The sequence below is a fragment of the Acipenser ruthenus genome, chromosome 22 (genome assembly GCF_902713425.1).
Source record: "Acipenser ruthenus chromosome 22, fAciRut3.2 maternal haplotype, whole genome shotgun sequence".
Lineage (NCBI taxonomy): Eukaryota > Metazoa > Chordata > Actinopteri > Acipenseriformes > Acipenseridae > Acipenser > Acipenser ruthenus.
In genome coordinates this window covers 4,706,355-4,732,293 of record NC_081210.1, presented here as the reverse complement: position 1 = coordinate 4,732,293, position 25,939 = coordinate 4,706,355, and the positions used below count along the sequence as shown (strand labels likewise).

General features: G+C 42.4%; 1 protein-coding gene across 2 annotated transcripts in view; it reads right to left on the bottom strand.

Annotated features, from left to right (window-relative positions):
* Positions 1-2,485: 2,485 nt before the first annotated feature.
* LOC117431041 (xylosyltransferase 1-like) overlaps positions 2,486-25,939 on the bottom strand; it is a 50,892-nt gene continuing 27,438 nt past the window's right edge. The window contains exons 2-11 of one of the 2 annotated variants that reach the window (XM_034051626.3): positions 24,392-24,983; positions 20,753-20,925; positions 20,242-20,444; positions 17,593-17,673; positions 16,500-16,716; positions 16,207-16,383; positions 13,602-13,864; positions 12,089-12,284; positions 9,144-9,477; positions 2,486-7,163 (exon numbers count right to left, since the gene is read on the bottom strand). In XM_034051626.3, the coding sequence (XP_033907517.2) occupies positions 6,841-7,163; positions 9,144-9,477; positions 12,089-12,284; positions 13,602-13,864; positions 16,207-16,383; positions 16,500-16,716; positions 17,593-17,673; positions 20,242-20,444; positions 20,753-20,925; positions 24,392-24,983 (2,559 nt within the window). In that variant the 3' untranslated portion in view covers positions 2,486-6,840. Of the gene's footprint in view, positions 7,164-9,143; positions 9,478-12,088; positions 12,285-13,601; positions 13,868-16,206; positions 16,384-16,499; positions 16,717-17,592; positions 17,674-20,241; positions 20,445-20,752; positions 20,926-24,391; positions 24,984-25,939 lie in introns of both variants that reach the window. The other variant, XM_034051624.3, reaches the window with a different exon arrangement.

Below are 25,939 nucleotides of genomic sequence, written 5' to 3'. Positions count from 1 at the left end.
AAACAAATCACTTTCTTCAGAAAACCGTGGGAGAGGTTACATTAACTGGAGTTAGACTGCAAGTTACAAATACAGGAATGAGAATGGTGAAACACTGTGACATCCTTTTTAAATTTTAAATCATTATGATATGGGATGATTGGTTTAAAGAATGCTAGCAAAGGTTTTTTGTCAACTCGAAAGTTAGTTAAAATCATGTGTTGCTGTAGCCCATGTGATCAATATTAGTCTACCAGTATTAAACATTCAGCTTCTAATTTGTCATGGTTTGGGTTCCTGTTCTAAGCACAGTGTACACCTAGAATACCCCCCGTAGAAACTGCACTACCTCTGAACACTGTAATTAAACATTTCACCAAAGATAAGATTTCCCTGTGCAGTGTGCATGCTCACGTTGATGGAGGTGTCTGTTGGGATCTCACTGCATGCATGACTGACCAACCTAATTCCATCATTCGTCAGAGAGACACACTGTTGTTTGATGGTTCTACGGGGAACTTGCTCTCTTGCTCTCTGCACCAGCCTGCCTGATTCTCACACTCTCTCCCTTTGCATGTCTCATTAGAGACCCTTGTTTGCATAATTAGCAAGGCTACATTTCAATAAAGCTTTGGGACCGACTGGAAAGGGATGTCAATCAAATCAAAGCCCGTTCAGCTGGATTGAGTACAACGAAGATTCTTTCATTGTACAGTGACACAGTAATTGGAGAGGAGAGTGCTGGGCTGCAGCGTGGGGAGTTCTGGGTTTGAATCAGCTGTCTGGTTAAAGTGCAGGGTGGAGTGGAACTGTGCTCAAAGTACCGGACTACAGGGTGGAAGGTCACGGGTTTGAGTAGCTTAAAAATTGAATTAATATGCTGTTTTTACTGGAAAGGCTTTTTGCATAATTTTATATTTTTTGGCAGTTCATGGCTTGCGTTGTGAGGATTAAGTTATGTATTCCCATATTGATAAAAAAATATCTTTAATTATTTATCATAGATTAAAACAGAGGTATAACTCGCTGTGGTAATTTCAATGGAGTTCCATGAATAAGGAAGCAAGTGGCAGAAATGTACAAAATTTGAAGAGATGTGGTCACATTTGACTGCTGTAATAGCATTGCAATAGAGCCCCAGAGTTACAAATCCATTTTGAAATTGAGACTGTTGACTAAGTGGTTTAATACTTATGTGCTGTATTCATAAAAGTACTGCATATTTAACATGTGGAATAATAATAAAACACATATATACATTAGCTAGGAGAGCTAAGTGATCTTCTTCAGTAGCCAGGAGCCGTTTCTTGTTTTAAGTGGTGTGTTCGGTCAGTTTGTAAGTTTGGGGTTCTCTAAAAGATAATTTTGCCATAGAAAGGTGTCACTCAATGTGCACAATTACCCACACACTGAAAGCACAAAGCAAGCAAGCAAGCTGTATCAACCAGAACAGTGTGCTGAACAGGATGGATTTTTACTCTGTAATGAGGGTGTGGGGGGCTAGGAGGCAGTGTGGCTTAGTGTTTAGCAGCATTGTGAGTTGTATATGCATGACTACAGAGGTGCGACTTTTGGGAGGTCAGTCTACAGCATGCAATGCCGTACTTAGCACTTTAGAGAGTTCTTTTGGGAGATATGTGCACTCCACAGGGTAGAGATATCCGAAACACACACAGCCACGGCAAACAACTAATTACAGCACGGAGATCGTTGCGCAGAGTCGCTGCTGTGTTAATTCTGTTAAATTAAATCAGAAGATTACACGCTACAGAGTGTAATAAAGAATGTGAATTAGACTAAAGATAGTGGAGAGGGCAAGGGGTGCACAGCTAATCCTTCTGTTTGTAGTGTGTGTGTGTGTGTAACTGCTTTTAACATGCAGAAACTCACTGTCATGTTCCGTTACACATTCAAATATGGCTCATGCATTGGTGACGGTTTACTGCCAAGTTTCCTACCTCATATTCAGCTTTTAGTACCATTTCCGCAACAGTATTCTACTTTGCATTGTCTTCCTGTGAGTGTAGCAAGGTACCACTCTGTTGGGTTTGATTAATAAAGGTCCCCCATAATATCTTTCTGCTGTATTCTTTAAGATCAGACGACTGCTCTATTAAGCTGTTCCCAGTTGGTAAAACAGATTTTCAGTTTGAGTTGCGTATTTTGCCCCCAGTTTAACCTGATGAGGATTACTGTAATTGTAACACAGCTTGTTAATTGGTTTCTACTGCATTTACTATCCGACTTGCTATCTTATGACTCTGTTTATTCATACATTATGTGCAAAGCTGACGGCAGGAACAGTCATGGAAATGAACTGGTATTAAATAAGGAAATGTGCAGCTGAAACATGTGAGATTCAATTTCTTTGGCCAGAAAACCATGGGACTGACAAAGCTTCCAGTTTTTAAACTGACACCAAATCTTAATGTTACCTGTAAAAGTGTATTAACATTGTGGTGCCCCTCTCGTCCACAAAAAAAAAAAAAAAACACACAGAGGGAGAAAAGATATTTCATCATTTTATTTTAAAACTCAGCAGTCAAAAAAAACAAAAGAAAAAAACACACGCAGTAAAACAGAAGGCATTGTATATACAACAGCAGTTTTTTGGTATGATACAAGTTCCTGGTACATATATATATATATATTTTCTTGGAGAAATAAAATAAATTCAAACATTTGCTTGCAGACATTAAAAGCAAGAGTTCCCAAGATGAAAGAACAGCTAAGGCACAAAATCTCCGCTCTTCTCGGCTAACAGAAGGTGGGGGGGGGGGGGGGGGGGGGGGGGACGAGTTTGGAGAAGTTAGTGCAAAAAAAAAAACAACAAAAAAAACACAACAACATTCTAGCGACAGGAACAGCAGTTTGACGTTAGGTTCTCAGAATGGCACATAATCATCATTATAACAATTATTACCTCGTCAAATGAATCATAAAATATTTCTTTTCTTTACTTTTTACTTTAAATAAATTACAAAATATCTACATCCTTTAATGTGCCAAGTTCTGTGCTGGGAATTCATATATTTTATTTTGCCTTGTAACCATACTGTATTTACAATTTGTATTCTTTTTTAAATTTTTTCTTAAGACTTTAGATTACAAAATACTTCTGTACATTTTTTATGTATAATATTTATAACAAAATAGTTATTCTTTAATTCATCATAACATACAGTAACATTAGATTATTTTTCTTATTTAATTCCAATGAAAGGGTGGTCAGTACTAGGTTTTGTTTTGGTAATTTTTTTCTTATTCTAAACAGCAGAAATTCAAATTAAAAGGTGTTGAAATGCATTTCGACACAATAGAACCAGTACTATGAATCAGAGGAGGATAGTTGACAGGTCTCTTGACTGTTCCACAGCACCGTTGTTGCTGGGAAAGGCAAGACTGGTGTAGTAGCTGCCTGCCAGTATTCACTTTGCCCCAACACTGCCCCACAGTGGTCAGGGCTATAGTTGCAAGAGTATTTCTTTGATTAGGTGAGGTCAGAACTGGTCCTTGAGTGCTGCTCACAGATTACGTTTTTTCATCTTAAAAGGTTCCTAAATGAAGTCCCACTTTTAATTTTTTTTTTTAAACCGAGAGAATAGGAGAAGAGTTACCAGACCCTTGACCTGACTACTGTCGGTTCCATGCGTACAGCTGGTTTAATACCATTAAACAGCAAATATTCACAGCTGGTAGACTTTAGATAAGCTGGAGTTAGTATGCGATGTACAGAACTCTGTCGTGCTACAATGCATTGATTTTTTTACATTTACAATTTTCTTTTAAAGACATGACCAGAACAAAATCTGTACTGTTAGCAGCACTGCTGGATCAGGATGGCCAATACATGCCATTAAGTTTAGCAGCCCTTCATTTTTGTAACAGAATATATATATATATATATATATATATATATATATATATATATATATATATATATATATATATATAAAGCTGCGTATAATAAAATATACTGTCTTGGTATTTTTTGTTTCTTAAATCCTAAGTTGTAAGGAACATAGCTTGGTTTTGACGAAATTTGTATTCACAGCAACGAAAGATCACCCTGTTAAGCTCATCCTTCCCTCCTAGTCCTTCAGCTTTAACCACTGGACCACACTGCCACCCCTCCTTACAAGCCCTTCAGCTCCCATATCCCTGGACTGCCTCCGTCAGTGGAATCTGGTGGCGATTGCCATGTGTGGAGTAGCTAATCGCCTCTATCAATCAGTCCCTGAGCTGCGTTTTCTGCCAGCTGTAATTGATGGGCTGCTATAATTGCACAGCTCTCGCAGCGAGATCCTTAAACCTTAAGAGCATCGCGGCTTCAGAAAACCTTGTTTTAATCAATGAGCAGGTGATTCAAGTAAATACATAAAAAGGAAAACAAATGTATGCTGCTGATGAGGTAGAGATATGCTTGCAGAAGCTTCTGAGGCTGCTGGTGGAAGGTAGTGGGCTTGAGTAGCTCTGTGGTACGCGGCTGCAGTGTAGGAGGTGGGGAATCCAATAGTCTTACTGTTCTAGCATGTTTGCAGTTTGTTTAAACAGCATCATACATAAAAACATATTTTATTGTTAAAAGTGAAAGACACGGGGGCTCCCGAGTGGCGCATCCAGTAAAGGCGCTCTGCGTGGAGTGCAGGATGCGCTCTATGTCCTGGAGATCGCAGGTTCGAATCCAGGCTATTTCGTTGCCGACCGCGACCGGGGGTTCCTAGGGGGTGGCGCACAATTGGCCGAGCGCAGCCTGGGTAGGAAGAGCTTAGGTCAGCCAGGGCGGATGGCCAGGGCAATCCACTACCGCTCACCAGCGACCCCTGTGGCTGATAGGGCACCTGCGGGTCTGCAGTGGAGCCACCCAGATCCGTGTTGTCCTCCGGCACTATGGGTCTGGTGGCTTCGCTGTGGATCCGCAGTGCGAAAAATGACGGATTGGCAGGAACAAGTTTTGGAGGACGCGTGTTTCAGCCTCCGTTTCCCGAGTCGCCAGGGGGTTGCAGCGGTGAACTGCGATAAAAATAATAATATGGCATTCCAAATTGGGGAGAAAACCGGGGTAAAAAAACCATTGGTGATGACTAAATTAAAAAAAAAAATTTAAAAAAAGTTAGACACTAAAATGTTCCTACAAAAAAACAGGATCTCACGGTACAGTTAAAGCAGCTCCCAGATTGTACAGCACAGATACGGTCTCACTGCAACACTATTTCCAGCCTAGCTTAGCACTACAACACATATATGCATGTGGATCTCAATACTGTTCAGTGTTTCAATTAGACAGTTCCATTATTTGAGGACTACCTGCTCACACAGTATTCGCTGTGGCACAGTTAGCAGTTTATTCAAGCAGAAGTAATGCCTGCCAGCCACAGAAGGTGAAGCAGCAACATAAACAAAATGGAAACTACGGACCAGATTCCTCAGCTTGTATTTAAAAAAATTAATTAAATAAAAAAAATGGTGCATTTCTTCAATACTGCGTGCATAAGGATAGCCAGTCCAGACACAGACTGGGAGGATATGGAATGTGGTAAGTTGGGGCAAAGGCCTTTGTAAATAAAGGCAGGTGGTTAGTAAAGATAAAATATTCAGCAAGCTGCAAATGCAGCATGTAATCATTAGTCATTGACTAAAAATATACATATTTATAAATAAATAGCTCAAACTCTCTCTCTCTGCTTCTGTTTGTTTCCCCCTAAGTTGTGCCAAAAAAATAAATAAAAAAACCGTTATGATATTTTTTCCCAGAATGCCAGCGCAGGTGACATCCCATATTTCAAGTTTCAGGCAGCCTGCAGTATCCACGAAACAAACAAAAAAAGCTTAAAAACATAAAAAACAAACCCAGCTGTAACATCTGCAGCTGCACTGTTCAGCTTCCAGATGTGCTGAGTTTCTAATTCATGTTTACTATTATTTTAATAGAAAAAGGAAGGATTGAACTGTACAGTACATTTTAGGAAGGCCGCTATACTTCATTAAAGCCGATGTCATGTTCCTAACCACAGTGACGTCAACATGTTGAAATAATGGTACAGTTATAGGTTGCCTGGTTGCCAGCCATGAACTTAAAATAAGCAGCTCCTTTCTGTATTTTTCCATGTTTTAAACACAAAAATACATTGGGATTCAAGATCAGTGGCTTGAGTTTAAATAAGGTAATTGAGAGTACGCTTTGTTTTATTTTCTGTATTAAATTGAGAACAATTTGGACATCCTATTATTTTTTACTTTAATTGTGCCATAAGATTATTTTCTTTTGTAACAAAAGAAAGAAAAAGAAAAAAAAGTGGGAACAGCAATATGCTTCCCAAGCAAAGCAAAGCAAAGTGTCAGCAAAACTAACAGAAAGGCAATGTTTGCACAGACAAAGTGGCACCCTAAAACACCTTTGTGTCCCCATTGTGAGGTCACTGTGTGAATATGGTGACTGGCTGCAGCATTCCACAGTAAGTATCACTAACTGGGTATCCCCTTGGGTCACGATGACTACAATGTTGCTACCAGTTTGTATGTCCAGTGATACGAAATAGAAACGTGGACAAAAGTTTTGAAACAAAGTCAAAGTAGCACAATTGGGATGGCTTCAAATTTAGGATTGAGAAACTTAAAATAAGACAAGGTGAAGGTAGGTACGGCTAAACGGCTCAAAATAGTTTGCCTTTTAAATCACAGTCTAGACTTAACTTCCATAACAAAATCAAAAGCTGCCTGACCGAAGTAATGGCAATACCATTACTAATATATAATATTAGCAGCCTTCCTTTTTTGTTATTTAAGAAGCAGTTACACTTATATAAAAACGGTTGCAATAAAAAATGAATAGCAGTTGAGCCTCCCGTCCAGCAGTGGGCGCTACCTGAGGTGACCATCTGCTCTGATTGGCCCAAGCTCGGCTTTGGGGTCGGGGCTGAGCGCGCTCCACACGGTCTGGCTGCAGGCCTGCATGACCGGACAGCCGCTGGGCCCCACGGAGCACACGTCCACTGCAGACCAGTGTGCCCCCACCAGCTCGTCCACCCAGCGCTCCAGCTCGCTGCCGGTCAGCCCTGCATTGTGCTTGGCAGCCTCCACCTGCCCCAGGTGCACCGGGATGTTCAGCACCGGGTTGAGCCCGTGGAAGCTCTGCTCCATGTAGCTGTTCTTGGCCGGTCCGTTGTGCAGCCTCAAAGCATCATCTGAAAGAGGAAGAACAAACAAACAACAAGGTTTAGCAGCTGAGACAGGATATCCTTCTATGAGACCGGGGTAACAGGGGAGTGCAAAAGAGAGCTGGCTTCCTGTTGTCTCAGGAACAAAGTTTGTTTTGTGTGCAAAAAAAAAACAAACAAAAAAAAACCCTGTAATTGTAGCATTAGGCCATCGGTTGTCATTCTTATGCAATGAGAAAAATGTGTGTGTATGTGTATATGGTTAACTTGACTGGTGGACAACAACGCCTTTGCTTAATTCGACAGACAGTCTTGGTCCTGGATTTTTTCCATATAAAATATATGCATCCTGCATCTTAATTTTAATTCAATACCACGTTTTACTCGTAACCCGACACTTATTACTGGTACCAAAGGGATAAAAACTATTAAAAAGACTAGTGGATAACTTGACACTGTTGTTTCATGTGACTGAACTCTGACTGGAAACGGATCATTCATTCATTCATTCACTCATTCGCAAATACCAAGTGCAGCTGGTTACAGTATCAGTGCACAATGAGTGAGAAGCGAAAAACAAGTTCTCGTTCAATTGACTTTAAAGCTGAGGTTATTCGGGAAGCTTGTCAGCAGAACTTTCAAAGCTTGTGTTTTTGCATGCGAAACAATTGACAGTGCTTGATTTCTGTGTGAAACCAAGTTGTTTATTATTGGTTTTCTTCACAGAGTTAATTCTGTATAATGTACATTTGTTAACTTTTGCTATTTAAACCGTGAAATTAGACAGTACAAAGCCAATAACTAAAAATAGTCAACAGTTTGTGGTTGGATTGTTTTCGTAAAAGTAACGCTGTAGTTCTTTTATTAATTCTTATTTTAATTGAACTAGAGTTGTACCGAGTTTGTACAGTACTGTATACTGTAATTGATTCATTCACTGCAGTTCTTTCAACCGTTTCCATAAGGACATTTAACTAAACATGAACATGTAAATACTGTAATATTGTAAACATGTGAGTTCTGTTACTTATATGCATATTAATACCATGGCTTATGCGCACTCGTGGTTAACTCGACACCTTGGATAAGTGTCTAGATGGCATCCCCGTGTAGTGTCACATACCTGAAAACACAAGACAGCTGAGCTGCGTTTCCATCGTCGGTTGTTTAATCTCCCATTACAGCTATGGACTTGGCTTCCTGTACTTCTGCTTTTATTCATTCTGAATCTTGTTAGAGGTACCCGAGAATACTGTGGCTATTGACAAGCGATTGCTTAACATGCTGTCGTAGTCAGAAATCAGTGAAAGTAATTCCTCATAATTACCTCTATTTGAGGAATTGGTGCTTTCACCATGCCCTCTGAATGCCAGTTCTTGCTTGCCAAGGTAAACAACAGAATCAATCAAGCGTTTAAGAACCTCACAAGTTTTCTTACTTGCTCATTGTGATGTATTGTATCCCTACACTTCTGCTCATCCAGTTGAACACCAATCTGGGTTTTGATTGTTACAGTGTTACAGGGGCTCGCAAGTGACTTTGGGAACGCTCATGTTATTGCACTGACTTCGATAGACATCCTAGATTGCTGTAGCCAGTGCTGTTCCATATCGCTTTTTCTGTACTGAACAAAAGACTGTTCCAGCAGTAATTTTTTTTTTAATTGACAGCTACCAGTAAGCCACGGATACTTTTCATAATTTGAATGTTGGAAGTGGTGAGTATATCCCTTCCCTTCCCTTGTCAGTTCGGGTATTTGTGGTGTATACCTCCCTTTTTTTAAAATTCTTCAATTTTTCTGAGAAATGTCTTTTCCGTTGTCTGATGATTTATTTATTTTTTTTAATTTGTAAAAAGCAATTTTAAATATTACTATTGGTTGATTTTATTTTACACTTAACACCTAGTTTCTGTTCTCTCTCACACAAGCTTCTCACGTGCTTGTTGCCAGTATCAGTGTTTTTATCTGCTAAGTTTAGGAAATGTCCGCGTGAAAGGGCACCTCACCTTGTCTGATGGGCTGGTGGTTGTGGAAGGCGAGCGGGGCGATGAGGAAGCGCGTCTCTGCGACCGGGCTCCAGTGGTGCAGCACCTTGACAGTCCAGATGCCGGGTCGCAGCGGCAGGTTGAGCGGTGGCCGGTAGTGTGTGAACTCGGCGCTCGCCTCGATCAGGATGTCGTAGGTGGCTGCGATCACGTTGGTGGGATCCACCCAGACCACGGTCACAGTCACGTTGGCCCCCTTCCCCCACTTCTGCATTCCCACCGGCTCGTCCGTCGGGCCCATCAGCCCCCCGAAATTCCGGAAAATGCGCTCCTTGGCATCCCACTCCGTGCCAATCTGGAAATTATAATAAATACAATTCAGAACACGACGTGTCACTAATTTACATGTATAGTAAAATAACACAATGCAAACACCACATTCACAGCAAGTAGGTTTCTATCACCTAAGCCCCTTTCACACTGGCATGTTCTATCTGGGTCAGGACCCGGTGTCATGCGGGTCTGCTATATGATTTCACACTGCGTTTGATAAAGCAGGGTTGACCTGGGTGACAGATGCAAGTACACAATGCACATATCAATGCCCCGGAAGCAGCATGTTACTGACGCTTCCATCCAAGCTTCTCTGGATTGAACCGTCGGCCCAAATGTTGATTCGAGCAAATGTTTCTTCATCCCTGCTGCAGTCTGGCTCATGGTGTGTCTCAAACAACAAAAATATGGCTAAACAGAATAAACAAAAACGTTCCTTGCGGAAGTGAACCTTCACGCATGTGTGGCTGTTTGTTATTTCATCGGCTTATGAACTGCCGTCATGCATTTTGTCTCACTCAGCCCGGGTCAAAGCGTCTTGACACACATCCTGTTCTTTTTGAGCAACAGTAGCAAACAACTTTATATGCACGTTATTTACCATGACAGTTAGGTTTAGTTTAGTTGTGTCGCTTTTGTTTTGTTATTTTCATGTTAACAGATACAGTACTAGTTTATTGTTAGGTTTTCAAGGCATCATCTTTGCTGAGGGAAACCTGCAATGCAAAGTCACAGCTCCATTGTTCTGTACACTTTCATTGAATTTACCACTGGTAAGCAGCATTTTGTTTATTATACAGCACTGTGGCAAAAGTATGAGACCTCTGGCAACTCTGTTTCTGAATGAGCTGCAGTCGAATATTTTTAGGCAAGCCAGCAAACACAGTCCCAATAGACTGGCTGCCTTCATTCAATCTGGATTGATCGTACCGTTGGGCCCTACCCAGAACCTTGGGACTTCAAGGGCAGGGCCCAACGGTTCTCGTTATCCTTACCCTGTCCTAAGCTAGTGTCTGTCCATAGGAAGAGGAAGGGTAAATGGCAAGCCAGCAACTGTGCAAAGCATGCTATGTGTCCGAGTTATATATGAAATACTTGCTCTTTTACATTATTGATTATGCAATGTCCTAAGAGAAAAATCTACTTGTTGGGATAGCTAACATGCTGCCATTAGTACTGAAGAGAATATGAGGTGATATCATCTGTGGTTTATATTAGAAACAACCTAGCATGTGTTAAAGGGTAGAATTCTCCACCTGGGAGTTTATCTAGCTCAATGCACCCTACTTCTCAGCAGCTAACTAACTTAATTAATTTCAATTAAGCAAATAAAAAAATATTATTTATTATTTATTTATTGTTATTTATTTCTTAGCAGACGCCCTTATCCAGGGCGACTTACAATTCTTACAAGATATCACATTATTTTTACATACAATTACCTATTTATATGGGTTTTTACTGGAGCAATCTAGGTAAAGTACCTTGCTCAAGGGTACAGCAGCAGTGTCCTCCACCTGGGATTGAACCCACAACCACTACTCCACACTGCTGCCCAAAATATAATTGATGGGCCACTGCAGGATAGTTATTTGTTTATTTATTGGAGAAAGAGAAGGGAAAAAGGATAGAGCTTCGCTAAGTGGTGGAAAAGTATGAATTTTTAATAACGGAGAAGATGTGAGAGAAGAGCAGGTGGGGCAGTGAGAAGAATGAATATATATATATACTCATATTCAAGTTTACTAGCAAAGTCCTCACAAAGGCATTTATTGAAGCACACAAACCCCAAATAGCCATCTATAAATGTCTGCTTCAGAGGCTGTTTCTCGCTTCTATTTATAATAAACCTCCTGAAGCAATTAAATTCTTATTGTTCAGCATGCACCCACCCATCACTTATCCTGTAGGATGTGCAATGACTAATAAACTGATTAGCTGAGATTATTTGCAAAGACTTCAAATATATTTTGAAAGGAATTGTTAACAAATTAAATTTGTGTGGCAATAAAACCTGCACACCCAGTAAAAACAATATACTTGTTCAAATACTTCTGTTGGATAATTAAGGGAAACATGAGATTCTGACAATACAATATTAAAAACCACATATATAAAATACATGTGGTTTAAGTACATGGGTGATGGCACATTTGAATTCCATTTGCTCTGTCAGAATAGCATGAGCAGGCTCTCAGCGTTTGGTTTGTCTGATCCAGAAGAGATCTACTCAGACCATAACCTTTTTTTTTTTTTTTTACAGTATTAAATGAATAACAAGCAAATGTTCTTGTGCAATTTTGCACCTCCCTAATTTTACAAGTGTAGAATTTGAATAGGCGTAAATATATATGCAGTAAAATGTGTATAGGATGCTAGATGAGTGGAATATAAAGACTGCAATAGAAAAAGAAGACAAATATAAAGAACTGGCAAATATCTTCGTGAAATTACCAGCAGAGGTAAAACACAAACTGAATAACCTCCAAACTCAATATTTTGCCTGTTTCTGGTCCACACTCAAGTCTTCCTACATCGACTTCTTGTCAAAATCATTCCAATTACTATAGTAGCTGCTGAAACATGTCAGTGTGCAGTCTGAAATCTGTAAACCTAATGATGTGATTGGTTACCTCGGCAAACTGCAGCCTCCCGAAGTTGCTAGGCGGATTAGCGATCTTGAACACTTTCTTGGGCATCACCCAGGTCTCCAGCGTCTCCAGTTTGCTGGTCATCAGGTTGGTGGCGTGGTGTCTCACCAGGTAACCTTGGAAACGGTCTGACAGGAAGTACAGGTGGACTGACACGGGGTGTCCCATCGGGAAATACCTGAGAGAAACAAGAGGCATTTAGTCTGATTCCCAGCCCAAATCAAGAGGCACTTCCCCAGTATATCGTACTGTATTACCGGTTTACAGATTAAGTTTTATACCGTCTCAGTTTTTTGTACATATTTTTTTTTTCATTTGGGAAACATATATAGACATGTGCATATTCACACTCAAACACAGATAGAGACATAGAGTATCTCTAGAAACTTGGACAGACGGAGCACAAACAAGTCTGACAAAGATTGACTGGCTCCTGCTGAATGGTAAACCGCCACACTGTCAGCCAAAGCCGGCAATGGCCTCATCTGTATTCTGTCAGCACTTTGATCTGCTCCATTTCATCGCAGCGTTGCCAACATGACAAGCAGAATAGCTAATATTAACACCCTGGCCTCTGATCCAGCATAATCCAATAACTCCCCTCCATCCGTCCCTCCCCTCCCAGCTCGGTCCCTGGCGGGCTCCTCCGGGTGCTGGTGTGCACACGGTAGAGAACAGAGGCGCCACTGTGGGCTGCCCACGGTGTCTGCTCTCCAGAGTTGCAGAAGGCTGTGAAAGACAGAAATTCACACTCACTGACAAACGTCTCCTTGTGCTTCTTAGAACTCCTGCCTCCATGACTGAGAAACATTTGTTTCCGATTCACTGGAAAAAAAAACTATTTTTGGACTAGATTATCTACAGGATACTTAATTTCTCATCCATTTTGTCTTCAGTGAACTCGACAGGATAGTTCTTTAAGAACTATCTTTAAGAACTAACAACACCCGCAGGATAGTTCTTAACCACTAGGCCTGTCTTTCTCCTTAACAACAGCTTTTCAGTAGTAAAAGCATAGCAAAGTGTACTAAAGCACAGTGAAAGCATGGTAAACGATAGGTAAGCACTGTAAAGAACAGCAAGGTATGGTAAAGTGTATTAATAAACATGGTAAACTACGGTAAATGCATAGTATAACCAAGGAAAAAGGATGGGAAAACTGCAAAAATAACATGGTTCACTTTTATAAGGGTCAGGCATCATCAGTACTAGACCCCAATCCCTACTGTAAGTTCTCCCCACTAGCAAGCAATGCCTACCAGTCCCTCGGCTCCAACCATTAACCCACACGGTTTCCCTTCAACTCCCTTAGCTCTCACCACTAGTATCTCACAATTTCTGCTCACCAGCGACCACAATTTATAAACCACAAGGCATGAAGTATTTTTTTGTTCAGAAAACAATGTAAAAGTAGTCTATAGCAACTTTAACACCAACAGTGTGTGTGTGTGTGTGTGTGTGAGAGAGAGAGAGAGAGACACACACACTGACTGACCTGCAGCTGCTGTCGTTGGGGTCGCCCTGCAAGGAGTTGGCGGCTCTCTGCAGCCCCATGCGTGCGAAGGCGTGGTAGTAGGTGAGCTTGGTGTCAGAGAGGCTGTGGACCCCGTCAGGCTCGTCGAAGACATTCTCCCAGTATGCCTTGAGGCCGGGGGTGCTGGAGGGCAGGCTGCCGAACAGGAACCCGTCCAGCTGAGTCACGATCTCCTGGTTCACACTCGCCTCGAACTTCCGGGCGAAGAATGTGGGACGAGCAGTCTGCTGTGGAGAAGAGAGAGCGAGAGCGTGAGGTTCCTGTGGATAGAGGCAGAGTGAGGCTGGTGTCCATAAACAGACATGAGAAGACTAGCAAGACTAGGGCAACTCTGAGCCATGAGTCCAGTGGTTAGAGTTAAGGGCTTTAATATGTATCTCTGCAATAATGACTGTGTCATAAGAGCAGGACATGTTAAAACAGAGGTACCGGTATTTATATTGGAGTGGGAGATTCTGTGGCAAGGAAACCTGTAATAAATGTAAGAATCCCTTTTCTCCTTTGGTTACCAGTTCCCCTGACAAGAAATATTTCTGTGCTCTCCTCTCACTGCTGACTGAAACAAAACACAAACAGAACCCCCCTGTGAGCATGCAGGCTCCCATTCCCACTCGTGATCCTGAGGTGGGCTAGTGTTGCCCACTACCTACATCAGGGGTGTCCAATCAGGTCCACTCCAGGTTCAATTGGTGAAATTATATAATGAACTACTTCAGGGTATGGATAGAGGTTTAACGTTGGTTCAATGAAACAATTCAGAACAGTTTCAAAACATTACATTTATACAATTAAAAAAATAAAACAATACAATTTGAACAGGAAGTTGCTAAACTAAAATATCTCCTATATAAAGTAACCTTTATATGGGCTTATTTCCTTTTTGTGGCCTAATCTTTCCTCATGGCTGCCCAATAGCTTCCAACAGAGATGTGTCTTCTAAGCCTTTCTGCACTGGGGAGTCTTTTGTGAATAGCGTCATTTTTCTCCAGAGGCAGGCAGAGCTAATAAAAAAACTGTTAAGATTAAGCTCTGGCGTGCAAACAAGAGTTTTCTTGTTTTTTCGAAAACGTCAGTCCAACTAACAATTTACCGCGAATGATCCCTCAGCCAATACATTCTTTATTGCAGGAATAAGAAGGACCTGTCCCTGCGGTCTGGTCTGGCACCCTCCCACAGACACTGGGCTGTTTGGAAATGCAGCACAGTAGAAGCTCTATAATACACTAGAGTGCATATCTACAGCTGCATGGAGAAGTGACGGGTAAGAGCCCAAGCCTCTTGTGTATTCTGGAAGCCCTACAGCATTGGGCTATACTGAATGGGAGTATACAGGTGTGGCAATTTCTTAAGTTTGGCTGTTTCGTCAATAACATCTTGGTTACAGAACAAAGAGATACATAATATAGGCTGCGCATGATGATTTTATTGCAACATCGGATTCCAACACTAATTCAAGTACAGACACTTGTTGCCAACAGCTATGGATGGAATGTAAATAACAGCTATGTATAATGAAATATAAACTATAATGAATAACTGTACAAGGCACAAGGCTCCAGTAATCCAATCGAAGGGGTTTGGTTAAAGTCCACAATCCATTCCTCAACCTCTGGCCTTGTGGCTATTGATGTAATTGGAAACCTTCGATTGAACTGCTGCTTTTCCCTTGTATGGCTAAACCATCTCTTAGCATATCTGCAGTTTCAATTTCCAATGCATTCGTGCACTAAGTGCTTGTTTGGAATCTCTTCCAGTGTGTTTCGCTGAGCTGATGAGTTGGGAGATGTGACTTCTAGACAGAGGCATTTCCTCCCAGGACAGGACAGCAAATAAGAAGCATTGCTCTAAATCCTGTTGTCACAAACTCCAGCCTGCCTGCCAGCAAAGCAAGGACTGAGGTCAGAAGAATCATAACTCGCCAAGTCCTGCTCGGCCAATCAGATTGCGCTATTAATGAACATTCCATTGCCTTCACTGCAAACTTGTGATCAAAAGAGACAATGGTTCATTGAGAGAAGTTCATAGGTTTATGTACCATAGATGGTACATAAAAACAATAATAATAATTTGTGAGCACTGCAAGAGCAGCTGTGGTAAAACACTCCAGCCAAGTTTTGATTTGACAGTCACAAGCAGGTCTGATCAAGCAACTGAAGTTTTCGTCTAGTTTTGAACAGCCCAAAAGAATGAGATGGACGGATACGCTCCAGCATTTTCTACCATATTGCTCTGCTACTCGGTGTGGTTGGGATGATGAACTGGTGCAACAAGATTACCTAGCATATAGGTACGGAAGCTGCCAGAAAGCAGAACTGCAGATGTCTGGGGATCACTCCCAGTACTTGTGCCACACACAGTAAGCTTTCTTTTTTGCTTTTTGCTTTGCTTTCTAGTGCACTGCAAGGCTAGGACTCAATGCCGTACTTTAATGCCTTTCATTTGTCAGGCTACACTAACCCATAGGACTGGGCTGGGATAAAAAGCTCTAGATGTGCAGAGTTGAAAGACTCTGGATGCCTGTGTAGCCACCTCCCTCTTGCAGGAGCTGCCTCCTGGCCTCACTCACCTGGAAGCGGTGGAAGTCGGCGGGTTTGAAGTCGTTGGGAGAGCAGCCGCACCAGTCCACGATGTGCTTGTACTGGCACTTGCAGCCCAGCTTGCGGTTCCAGTTGGTGATGCGCAAGTTGTTGTCCACCATGCTCTCGCAGTGAGGACTGTTCTCCAGAACCGTATGGAAGAAGGACTGGAGGGAGGAAGGAAGAAAGAGGGTGTGACCCCCGTTTTAGACAGCCTGAAAAGGGTAAGCCAATAGTGAGATGAATTTTTAATCAATGAGCTGGCAGGTGAGGGAGCTCATACCTCGGCGGGGAGCAGCGTGTAGAAGTAGAAGCGCTTCATGTTGGTCACCAGATCATCCTGGGAGTTGATGACGTAGTTCACAAACTTCCTGTTGAGCAGGAACCAGTCCGAGCCACCGTCCACGGTGATGCCCTCCGGAATCTTGCGATCCCCGAGACGCCACATGTGTGTGTCACACTCGAAGAAGAGCCGATCCAGGCCCTGTTTCCTGATAAACCTGAGAGATCGAGGGAGACAGCACATTGAAATAAGAAACATTCTTAATCCAGTCTTCAGAACTTAATCAGCTGGTTTCACAGACCCCGAGTAGCACTAATGTTAATTTAGGGAAGATGATGATATCTTCATTTTTATTCATAAAAGATTTTATCTGGAGGCGATCGCTTGATTAAGAACCTGTTTCCAGGACGGAATTCAGCCAGAACTTATTTTGCTGATCAAGTTATAGTTTGGAGTCTCACAAGGAAAAGCAGAACAGCTAGCATGCCTTGTTTATCAAATTATTAATTGGCACATTTGCTAACCTGGGAAATTAATTTACAGCAATTTCCTGGACACAACAGCACCAGGCATACATCACCCCAAACAAGGTCATCTTATTAAATCTAACTGATTTATGACATAATTAAGAGAATACAAATTATTGTATTAATTCAGTTAGGAATAAATGCTGTAATAAAGCGAAGCAAAACCATATTAATGTGAATCAGCTACTTTACAAATACACCCCAGCCTTTTTCCCCCACTGTGAGCAGGAGAGAGTGTAAGTGAGGACTGAGAATGTCGGCCAACATCTAAGTTAGTGGAAGGTTAATTAGCATCTCAGTAGTAATTGGATTAAAGCTCAGAGATTCAGTAAGCTAAATAAAGAATAATTCTAAAATTGCCTGCTACACAACAGAGAAGGGTGTGGTGAAAACAGGTCATTGACAGTGTGGCCTAGTGGTTAAAGCACAGGGACTGGGAGGCAGTGTGGCCTAGTGGTTAGAGCTGAGAGACTGGGAGGCAGTGTGGTCAAGCATTTAGAGCAGAGGGACTGGGAGGCAGTGTGGCCAAGTGGTTAGAGCTAATGGAATGGGATGCAGTTTCTTACCTAGCGTTGTCTCTGCCGTGTGACTTGAGGAAATTCATGTCCCTATACTTGGAAAGGAAGGTCACCAGCTGATCATTTGTCCTGCAATGGAAGAGGAAGAAGAGAAAAGAAAGAAATGTGAGACTGGTTTTGGAGCAAACTGTACCCACAACACACGGGCGATTCAGTATTTAAGTCACCCAATGAATGATCTAAACTGATGAACTTTGTAACATACACGGATCAGATTAATTCAGACCTGCAGTATCCACATTCAATCATGGTTTGCTGCTACAGAGACTACACATTATAGAACCTATTGACTTTACTTTTAGATATTTAAAGGGAGCTCCAGTTCTCATGTGAAAACAGTAAGGCAGTGAAGTGAGTGCAAAGTTTGCCTCCATTTACTCTGTTGCAGACAATAGCAGGTACATTATTATATTCCTTTAAAAAACAAAAATAGAGAAATGTGGCTTCTGCACACTATGGACTTGGGACCTATATTTAAAAATATGTATGTAGAAAAGATCTGTTGAGATGCAACAATTTTCAACATGAAGTGAAGACATCAGTCAATATGGCTTCTGGGGGACTGTTCTGCAGGCCACATTCTCCAACAGAGCCAGCAACAGCAATCTACACACCATTATAAACCATGAAGGTCTGTTAGAATCACACTTGACTGGGCTTTCACCTCCCTGCCCTGGGCCACATTTACCAGGTTTATGTAGCCCACTTCTGCTTGAGAGGTGCACAGTGATAACTGATCCTTTCCAATGACTAATCTGTCAGCTGAAAGTCCCCCACTCCCAGCCACAGGCACCACTCCTCTCACTGACCTGTATGTGCTGCAAATCAATTTTAAGGATGCTGGTTTACAGACTTTCTCAGTAATGTGTCATATTACAGAATGGGCAGGTGCAAGCTGAACTGTAGCTTTGAAACATCAATCCAAATATACTGTACTTGACTAGTAACGTACAAAGGAGAGTGGAGTAGACCCTGTGGTCAATGGACCATATCAGGCTGTAAAATCACCCATCAGGTTGCAACCCTGGAGAAGTTGGGGTTTCTGGACCCCCTAACTATACAACGTGCTTTGAGGAAGCACCGAGAAATTCCAGTCTCCAGCTATTTCTATACATTTTGGACAGTAGTTTTTGTTTTACTGTTGACCATGTGTCAAGTTGAAATCCTAAATCAAGGATGTGCAGTTGCAACTTTTGGCCACCGGTGGCAACATGTGCTATGAAAAAAGAAAATCCTGGTTTGAGAAATACCAAACAGGGGACCCTGTAAAGCAAAGCATGTGCTTCCAATCAGTAATGGGGTAGCAGTAGTGGCATCTCCCGGCAGAGGTGCCTGAAGAGGACATGCAGCCTCTGTGTCCACCGGCAGTCTGGTTGTTCAGTACTGTCTATAAAAGCAGCTACTTTAAAAAAGGGATGGAAGAATAGCAAGACTCAAAGCTGCCAAGAGTCCCCGCTTCATTGACAGAGCGAGTGTGTAACCGATCCACTCGCCTCTGACTGCCAGCGACCCCCTGCTGTGCTGGGCAGCCCAGTGCAGCTCTCATAGCAATCCATGCAGAAGCACGGATATTATCTGGGAATTAGAGGGGAAATTATGGATGCTGCATGGAGATTGCAGCTCCCCTCCCTTCGGAGAAACATCACAGTGGGATTAATAACCAAGCGCACGCGAGGGAGACCACACAGACATAAAGCAGACTCCCGCTGAGAGGAAAGTCCAGTCCGTGTGTCTCTCTCTATCTCTCTCTCTCACTCACTCACTCACTCACTCACTCACTCACTGGCTGAGATGTACGTGTGGTCACTGACTCACTGAGGCACCCACACATACTCAGTCCCACTGTAAATGAGTAAACTTGAGATATATTTGCATCCTCCCACATAGATTTACTATTCTGAACTCTGCATGGCTATGCATCATCACAACCAAAAAAGTCTGTCAAATTATGTCTGCATTAAAAAGCTGTATTTATTACTAGGAACTTGTTATAAGTCCTCTCCTGTCATACATTTCTTTTAGTACTGATGACAGCAGTGTATGATACTAGACAAACATGCATGTAACCATATGCCTCATTTCCGCACTGTAGAGGGACCCCCCCCAATCCCGAAATGTACTTCTTTCTGTTTGTCGGTCCCTCCCCTTTCACTCTCAGTGGTGAGCGTGCGGTGGTGTAAAATGCCTGCTGTCAGCCATTTCTCACAATATGCTTAAAATGCAAATGTTCTGGAATGAAGGTGAAGATAGTTCGGTCTTAATTCTTTTAAGTTCCCTCCCCTTTTCTAAATACTTTCCATGCACTCATCACTTTCTGACTGAGTCTCTTCAGACTTAGCAGCGAGAGCTGCGAGAACAGAAACTGCTCTTCATTGGCCTTGTGTCCCACACACTCACCAACGCACCTACATACATATATATATATACATATATATATATATATATATATATATATATATATATATATATATATATATATATAGATGGGCTTCAGTGAGTTACAGCAAAATAATTTCATCTAAGGTTTCTGTGACGTCATATATTATGGAGACCGAGATACGAATGTACCATCATCCATGTATTATATATATACATATATTGGGAGAAGTCCCAATTCCAGCCCCACCACCCCCTCACCTGATGGGGTAGTCGGCCGCACTCAGGTTGATGAAGAAGTCCCAGCTCCAGTCGCTCATGTCCAGCAGGTCCTTCATGCTCTGCAGGTACATGGTCAGCAGGCTGGCTCCTCCCCAGATAGTGGACTTGCGCCAGGGAGTGACCCGCACGTTGGGGTACTGACTGGCCATCGCCACTACCTGTCTGTGCAGATAGTTTGAGCGCTGCATGGAAGGGAGAAAATGAGAGATGGGCTGATCAACGCTTGATCACAGGCCCCCACAGTTTGTTATACTGTACACTCTATAGGTTTAAAAGGCTAAGCAGACCTTGTGGTGCCTCTACCAGTTTAGTTGAGGAGCTGCAGTAAGAGAGGTCCGGGATCTCTCTGTACCTATCTGGATATCTTATGCCTGTGTGCAATATATTGACTCAATGTGATACATATTGAGTTCAAGTGCAATATATTGTATCATTGAGATTCTTTTTTTAATTCAGTTGAAGCAGTTTGAGAAACTGGCTCAGTATGTACCTGGTCCACGTGGATGTAATAGTAGTGGTCAGCGTGGTAGATGGCCTTGAACAACCTCTGCAGCTGGCGGGAGGCCCGGCCGTGCACCACCATGACAAAGGCGATCCGCACCGGGTTTGGGGGCACGGGCTCCACGGATTCATCATCCCACTGCAGGTTCACATTCGCCTTACCTGGGGAGCGAGAGAGTGAGTGAGGGGCTGAGACAAGGGCATCAATGAGTCACAGACAGAGCTAGGACAAGTTGGATGCAGTGAAGAGCACTGGGGAGCAAAAGCAGGCAAGGGCAGAGAGTGTGTATGTGTGTGGAGAGGTGGAGAGTGGTAGTGAGACAGTGTGAAGATAAGAAGAGGAAGAAGAATACAGTGCAGCCAGGACTACTGCACATTACATCTTAAAACACAGCAGCGCTACTGTGCAAGGTATTCTTGCTTTAGAATGTATTTATTTATCAAAATGTTCAGACAGGCAAAACCCATGCAAGCCTACAGCCCACATGTTTCTGCTGCAGAGCAGTGTATGGGTTCATAGTATATTCAGTAGCTGGGGCTGGAATATAGAATAGAAAACAATGTTTATTTATAGGGAGTCATCATGCTGTGTTTAATCAAAATGAGATGCATTACCCCTAACAGCAATGGGCTAATTTCCATGGGTCTTAGGCACATACAATAAATATTAATACAAAATGAGTAAGCCATTAAAAGCATATTAAAGTGCATCATTAACATTATTCAAGTAATACAAGGCAAGTAAACCAAACCAGACACCACAGCACAGGCAGAAAAACATTTAATGCACTCTGATTTACTAAACTGACAAAATCTATTTATAATTAGAATTAATTGTGGTTTGGTTGGGGTGAACTTTTTTAAAAAAAATAAACAGAGTAATTATTGCAGCAGGAAAGCAAATGTGTTGGCTAAGGGGAAGCTGGCTTGTGAACTTTACTGCAGATGCCTGTGTAAGAGCAGCACTGCACAAAGTGCTCATAAAATGTTCAAATCACAGTCTTCCTCTGACCCGCTCTTGCCACCCTGTGGTTTCAGTGCTGTCGCTCATTACAAACACTTGTCATTGGCTTTTTAAATATTTAAATACATCTCTGTAACTCGCCATCACTAGGTGCTGTGGGACTGTTCTGAAAGCAATCAGAAAAGCAGATTAACTTAAAATATGACGAGCAATGTATCAGACGCGTGTACTTGTAGGGTAATGACATCCTTCAGCATTTCCCCCACCCCACCCTCCACCCCCCCAGGAAGGAAGAGCTGTGCTTTTTTTTCTAGTTGTTGCTTGTGTAATTAATGACAGTATTTCTATTTTAAGGATACATACTATCTTTACTGCATTCTAACTAAGGGGGAAGGCTATAACAAATCGGCCACACTGCGACTTCTTCCTTCGTGAGTCTAAATATGGGAAGCCATGGGAAGCCACAGCCCTGTGTGTCTGCATCGTAAATCTGCAGGCAGACAGCTTTAGAAAGAAAAAAGATTTACAGCAATTACTGTGATAATAGAGTGCTATTTTCAACCTAAATGTTGTTATTTATAGCCTAAAGTAATAGCTCTCTTACAATGACGTCCACGCTCAAGCAAAGCTGTATTAGAAGCTGCCCCACTGTATTTGGTAAAACTATCAATTTTGTGACCCAGCACAGCCCTGCCCAGCACAGCCCTGCCCTGCCCAGCCGCAGTTACCACTCCCTGGCTTCCCTTCTCATTAGAATCAGTTTGGTTCCTTGAAAGAGAGCTATTTCTAAAATGTCACTCAAGGCTTGGATAACCAGCATTTATTTCTTGATCAGATTCCACAAATGTCATCAGACTTCCATACTCTGTGTCAAAGGGAGGTTACCTCAAATGTCAATGGCAATGGTAAAGTTCCTAGATGAAGTTCACTGACATATATGCACATTACTAATCAGTATGAAAACCATTTAACAGCACTATTGCCATAACTGATGCATCAGTAGTTTTGGGCCATGATGTTTATCCTGTGAATATGCCGATTGGTTTCCTTGTACTGTATGCTGTGGATATATTTGCTGTTGTAATGTAGGAGGCTCCTACTCAAGTATTCTATGCAACAGTCCTCAACACAACCTTGTTAGAAGCATGGGGGTGAAATCCACGGTATCAATGCACAGCAATAAAACAAGATGACACTGAAATCCGCAAGTTGAGAATAGGATGACAAGACAGCCCCCAACAAAGCCTGTCTCACAAGCTTACTCTGCTGAAATAAGGTCACGTTTGCAGACAAGACAAACACACAAAGGGAGCTCCGTGAAATACAGATCTCTTGCCGGCTGTCTCTGCATTCTTAGTGTCAGCCTGAGAAATTGGCTATAATTATAAGGAGACATCTTCAACAGAAAATATGTCCCAGGGAATGCAATTAAAACTGGTGAGGCTGACAGCTTTGTAAAGATTACCCATGGCGTGCATAAGATTAGTCGCTCCGGAGCTGGGCAGAATTGTTTGTGAGTGTCTCTGTATGTGCATGGCTATGACATTTATATTGGGTGAGCACAAACACACGCAGCCTTTATGAAAACACACACACACACACACACACACACACACACAGCAGAGCCACCGTTCTGTTAAATCAGTCTGTACTTGCAGATTAAAAATACCTTCTTCTAATGAATAGTTTATGGTCATTTAAGTGTAATAGCCTAAATTAGCTCAGCTTCTTCAATATTGAATATATCATTGCAAGCTCAGAAAGAGGTTGGGGATTTGTTCAGGAACTTTGCCAACGGACCTAAGGACAGCTGTCAATCGATCCCCTAGTCCTCTGGTTGAAATCTAGGTGTTCTCTCTGACCCTGACCATTCTTGACAAGCACATTGTGCCTGGCAGTGAGACTGCATGAACTACCCATAGCCGCAGCATCTCCAGGGTACGACCAGGCTTAGAGCGGAGTCCAGGTGAATTCCTAAATCCTCTATTTCTAAATGACAGCATGTCTATACTCTAGCAGTGAAGATCCTCTTCCAAATACCCTTTCCAAAGGATTGCAGCAGAGGGTTGCCAGCATTTGCTTTTTAATGTAAAAGTAAACTTTTATATAGGCCTAATTGCAGATGTAGACAATGGACATTAAGATACAAGAATTTGTTGAACAGAGGATCCATCTTAAGGTTTGGACAGAAAGAGGTTAAGTCTGAGTGTGCTTTTCTACTACACAGCTGAGTAATAGCACTATGCCAAGACAATCACAGCAGTGCCAACAGCAGCCTGCTGCCTCCAATCTCATTACTCTTTGCTAAGGGCACGACTGTGACTTGAAGTCAATGCGACCCCTCCACACACACCATTAAAAATGCATGATCCTCAATGTTAATCATTCAGCTCTGTAATGGCATGAATTTGACGATATAGTAGCAGGATAGTACAGCCTGTTTCGAATTCGGCAAAAATTAACAGGAATGAATATGAATCAGCACACTTGAAAACCTAAATGGAGCCACATTAACACATTCAGAATGTAAACTACATTCTACTCTCGGTTCTCCGATCGGCAGCACAGCACTGCTCCTTAACAATAATCCCTAGTCGAAACAAAAAATAAATAAATAAAAAGTGTTTGACAACCCATAAAAAAGTTAAAGTCGCAAACACTCACCTTCTAAAGGACAGAAGCGGTTGACTTTCTCGGGCATGAGGAGCCTCTCTTTGTGCTGGCAGTAAACCTCTGCGATACGCTGGCGGCATTCCTTGGTCTTGGCTCGGGACAGGGCGGAGATGGCTTCCTTGCCGCTGATCTCGCACTTGGGCGGCTGGTCGTATTTGATTTGGGGCGAGGCGACGGCTCCGGCTGCTCCCTTCTTGCCATGATGTTGCTGCAGCTGCTGGTGATGCGGGCGAGGCATGTAACTGGGGCTCGGCTGCAGCTTGACCGCCCTGTGGCTCGTCTGAACCCCGGGGTTGGTCTTACTGTGGTTCCGACCTGGCAGGGTCATTGCTGTTTTGGTCTCCCCATACTGGATCACCTCGTTGGAGTTCTTACCCAGGATCAGGGCGTTCTCTTTCCAGCGCTCCTCCGCCTGTGATTTCTGTTGCAGCCGCTCCTTGTGCTTGCTCAGCACCTGCTTCTGTGGCTGGGAGCGTGCTTCGAAGTTGCTGTTATCGATGTTCTCAAAGTCCTTGGGCACCGAGTTTTCGTTGTTGCTGTCCACTCGCACTTTCTCCTTGGGCCGGTGAGAGTAATAGCCATCCTGAAGATGGAAAACAATAAAAATTTAATGTAATAGATGCATTACTGAACGAATATTCCTACATTAGTACACTTGTTTCTGCAGATGCTTATTAAAAAGGGACAACAGCACTGGCAGCTGCCATTATTCTTTCCCAGTCTCGCAGTGTTGCAAGCACTACCTTTGGGGGATGTTAATAAACGAGATCCTTGCATAATGGTTATTGTGAAGTTATCAGTAATCCTCTAGCTACAATGACAGACATCCGGTTTAATTCATAGTACAAGAACAAGCACTTCATTGGGCCAAAAGCCATAATTAGGTTTCACAGTCCATTCTGGGTGTTTGCAGGGCAGGTATTACTTACAGTGCTTTGTTAGTGCAGTTTAAACAGTGCATCACCCAGAGATTTGTCAACAAGAGTGCCTAGGAATATATTAAAACAGAAAGGTCCAGAAGCAGTCTGGTCTCACAGTTACACAGTAGTGAGCCTGAAGAGGAGAGGAAGCTATAGCAGATTAAATACATACTGAACAAGCGTCTTTCTAGTATTGTGCACAGAAGGGAAAACTATAGAAATGTGCTCTAAAACAGACAACAAGGAATTACACTGAGATGATAGCAGGCCTCACAATTGGTATTCTGGGTTAGCGTTTCCGTATTGCAAGTCGCATGGTCCAATAACGAACATTTTCAAGGAGTTGAAGATTTGGCTTTCGGCAAGCACGGCCTGACAATGGTTGGGCTGCAGGTTGAAATATTTCATATTTTAGTTAGTTTATAACTTCGAGCCCTAGCAGCTCTTTAATCTCCTGTCTGTTCTGCGCTCTGCAGAGACAGAAAAAGGGGCTTTTAAGAGGAAATTACAGTGCATGGAATTAATAGCATGAGAAACCACTGGAGGTGGAGAGGCTGCCAGCATAGTATGGATCGATCCAGTGTGCGGATTCATCTTGCAGCCCGCGCTGGGATCGGAG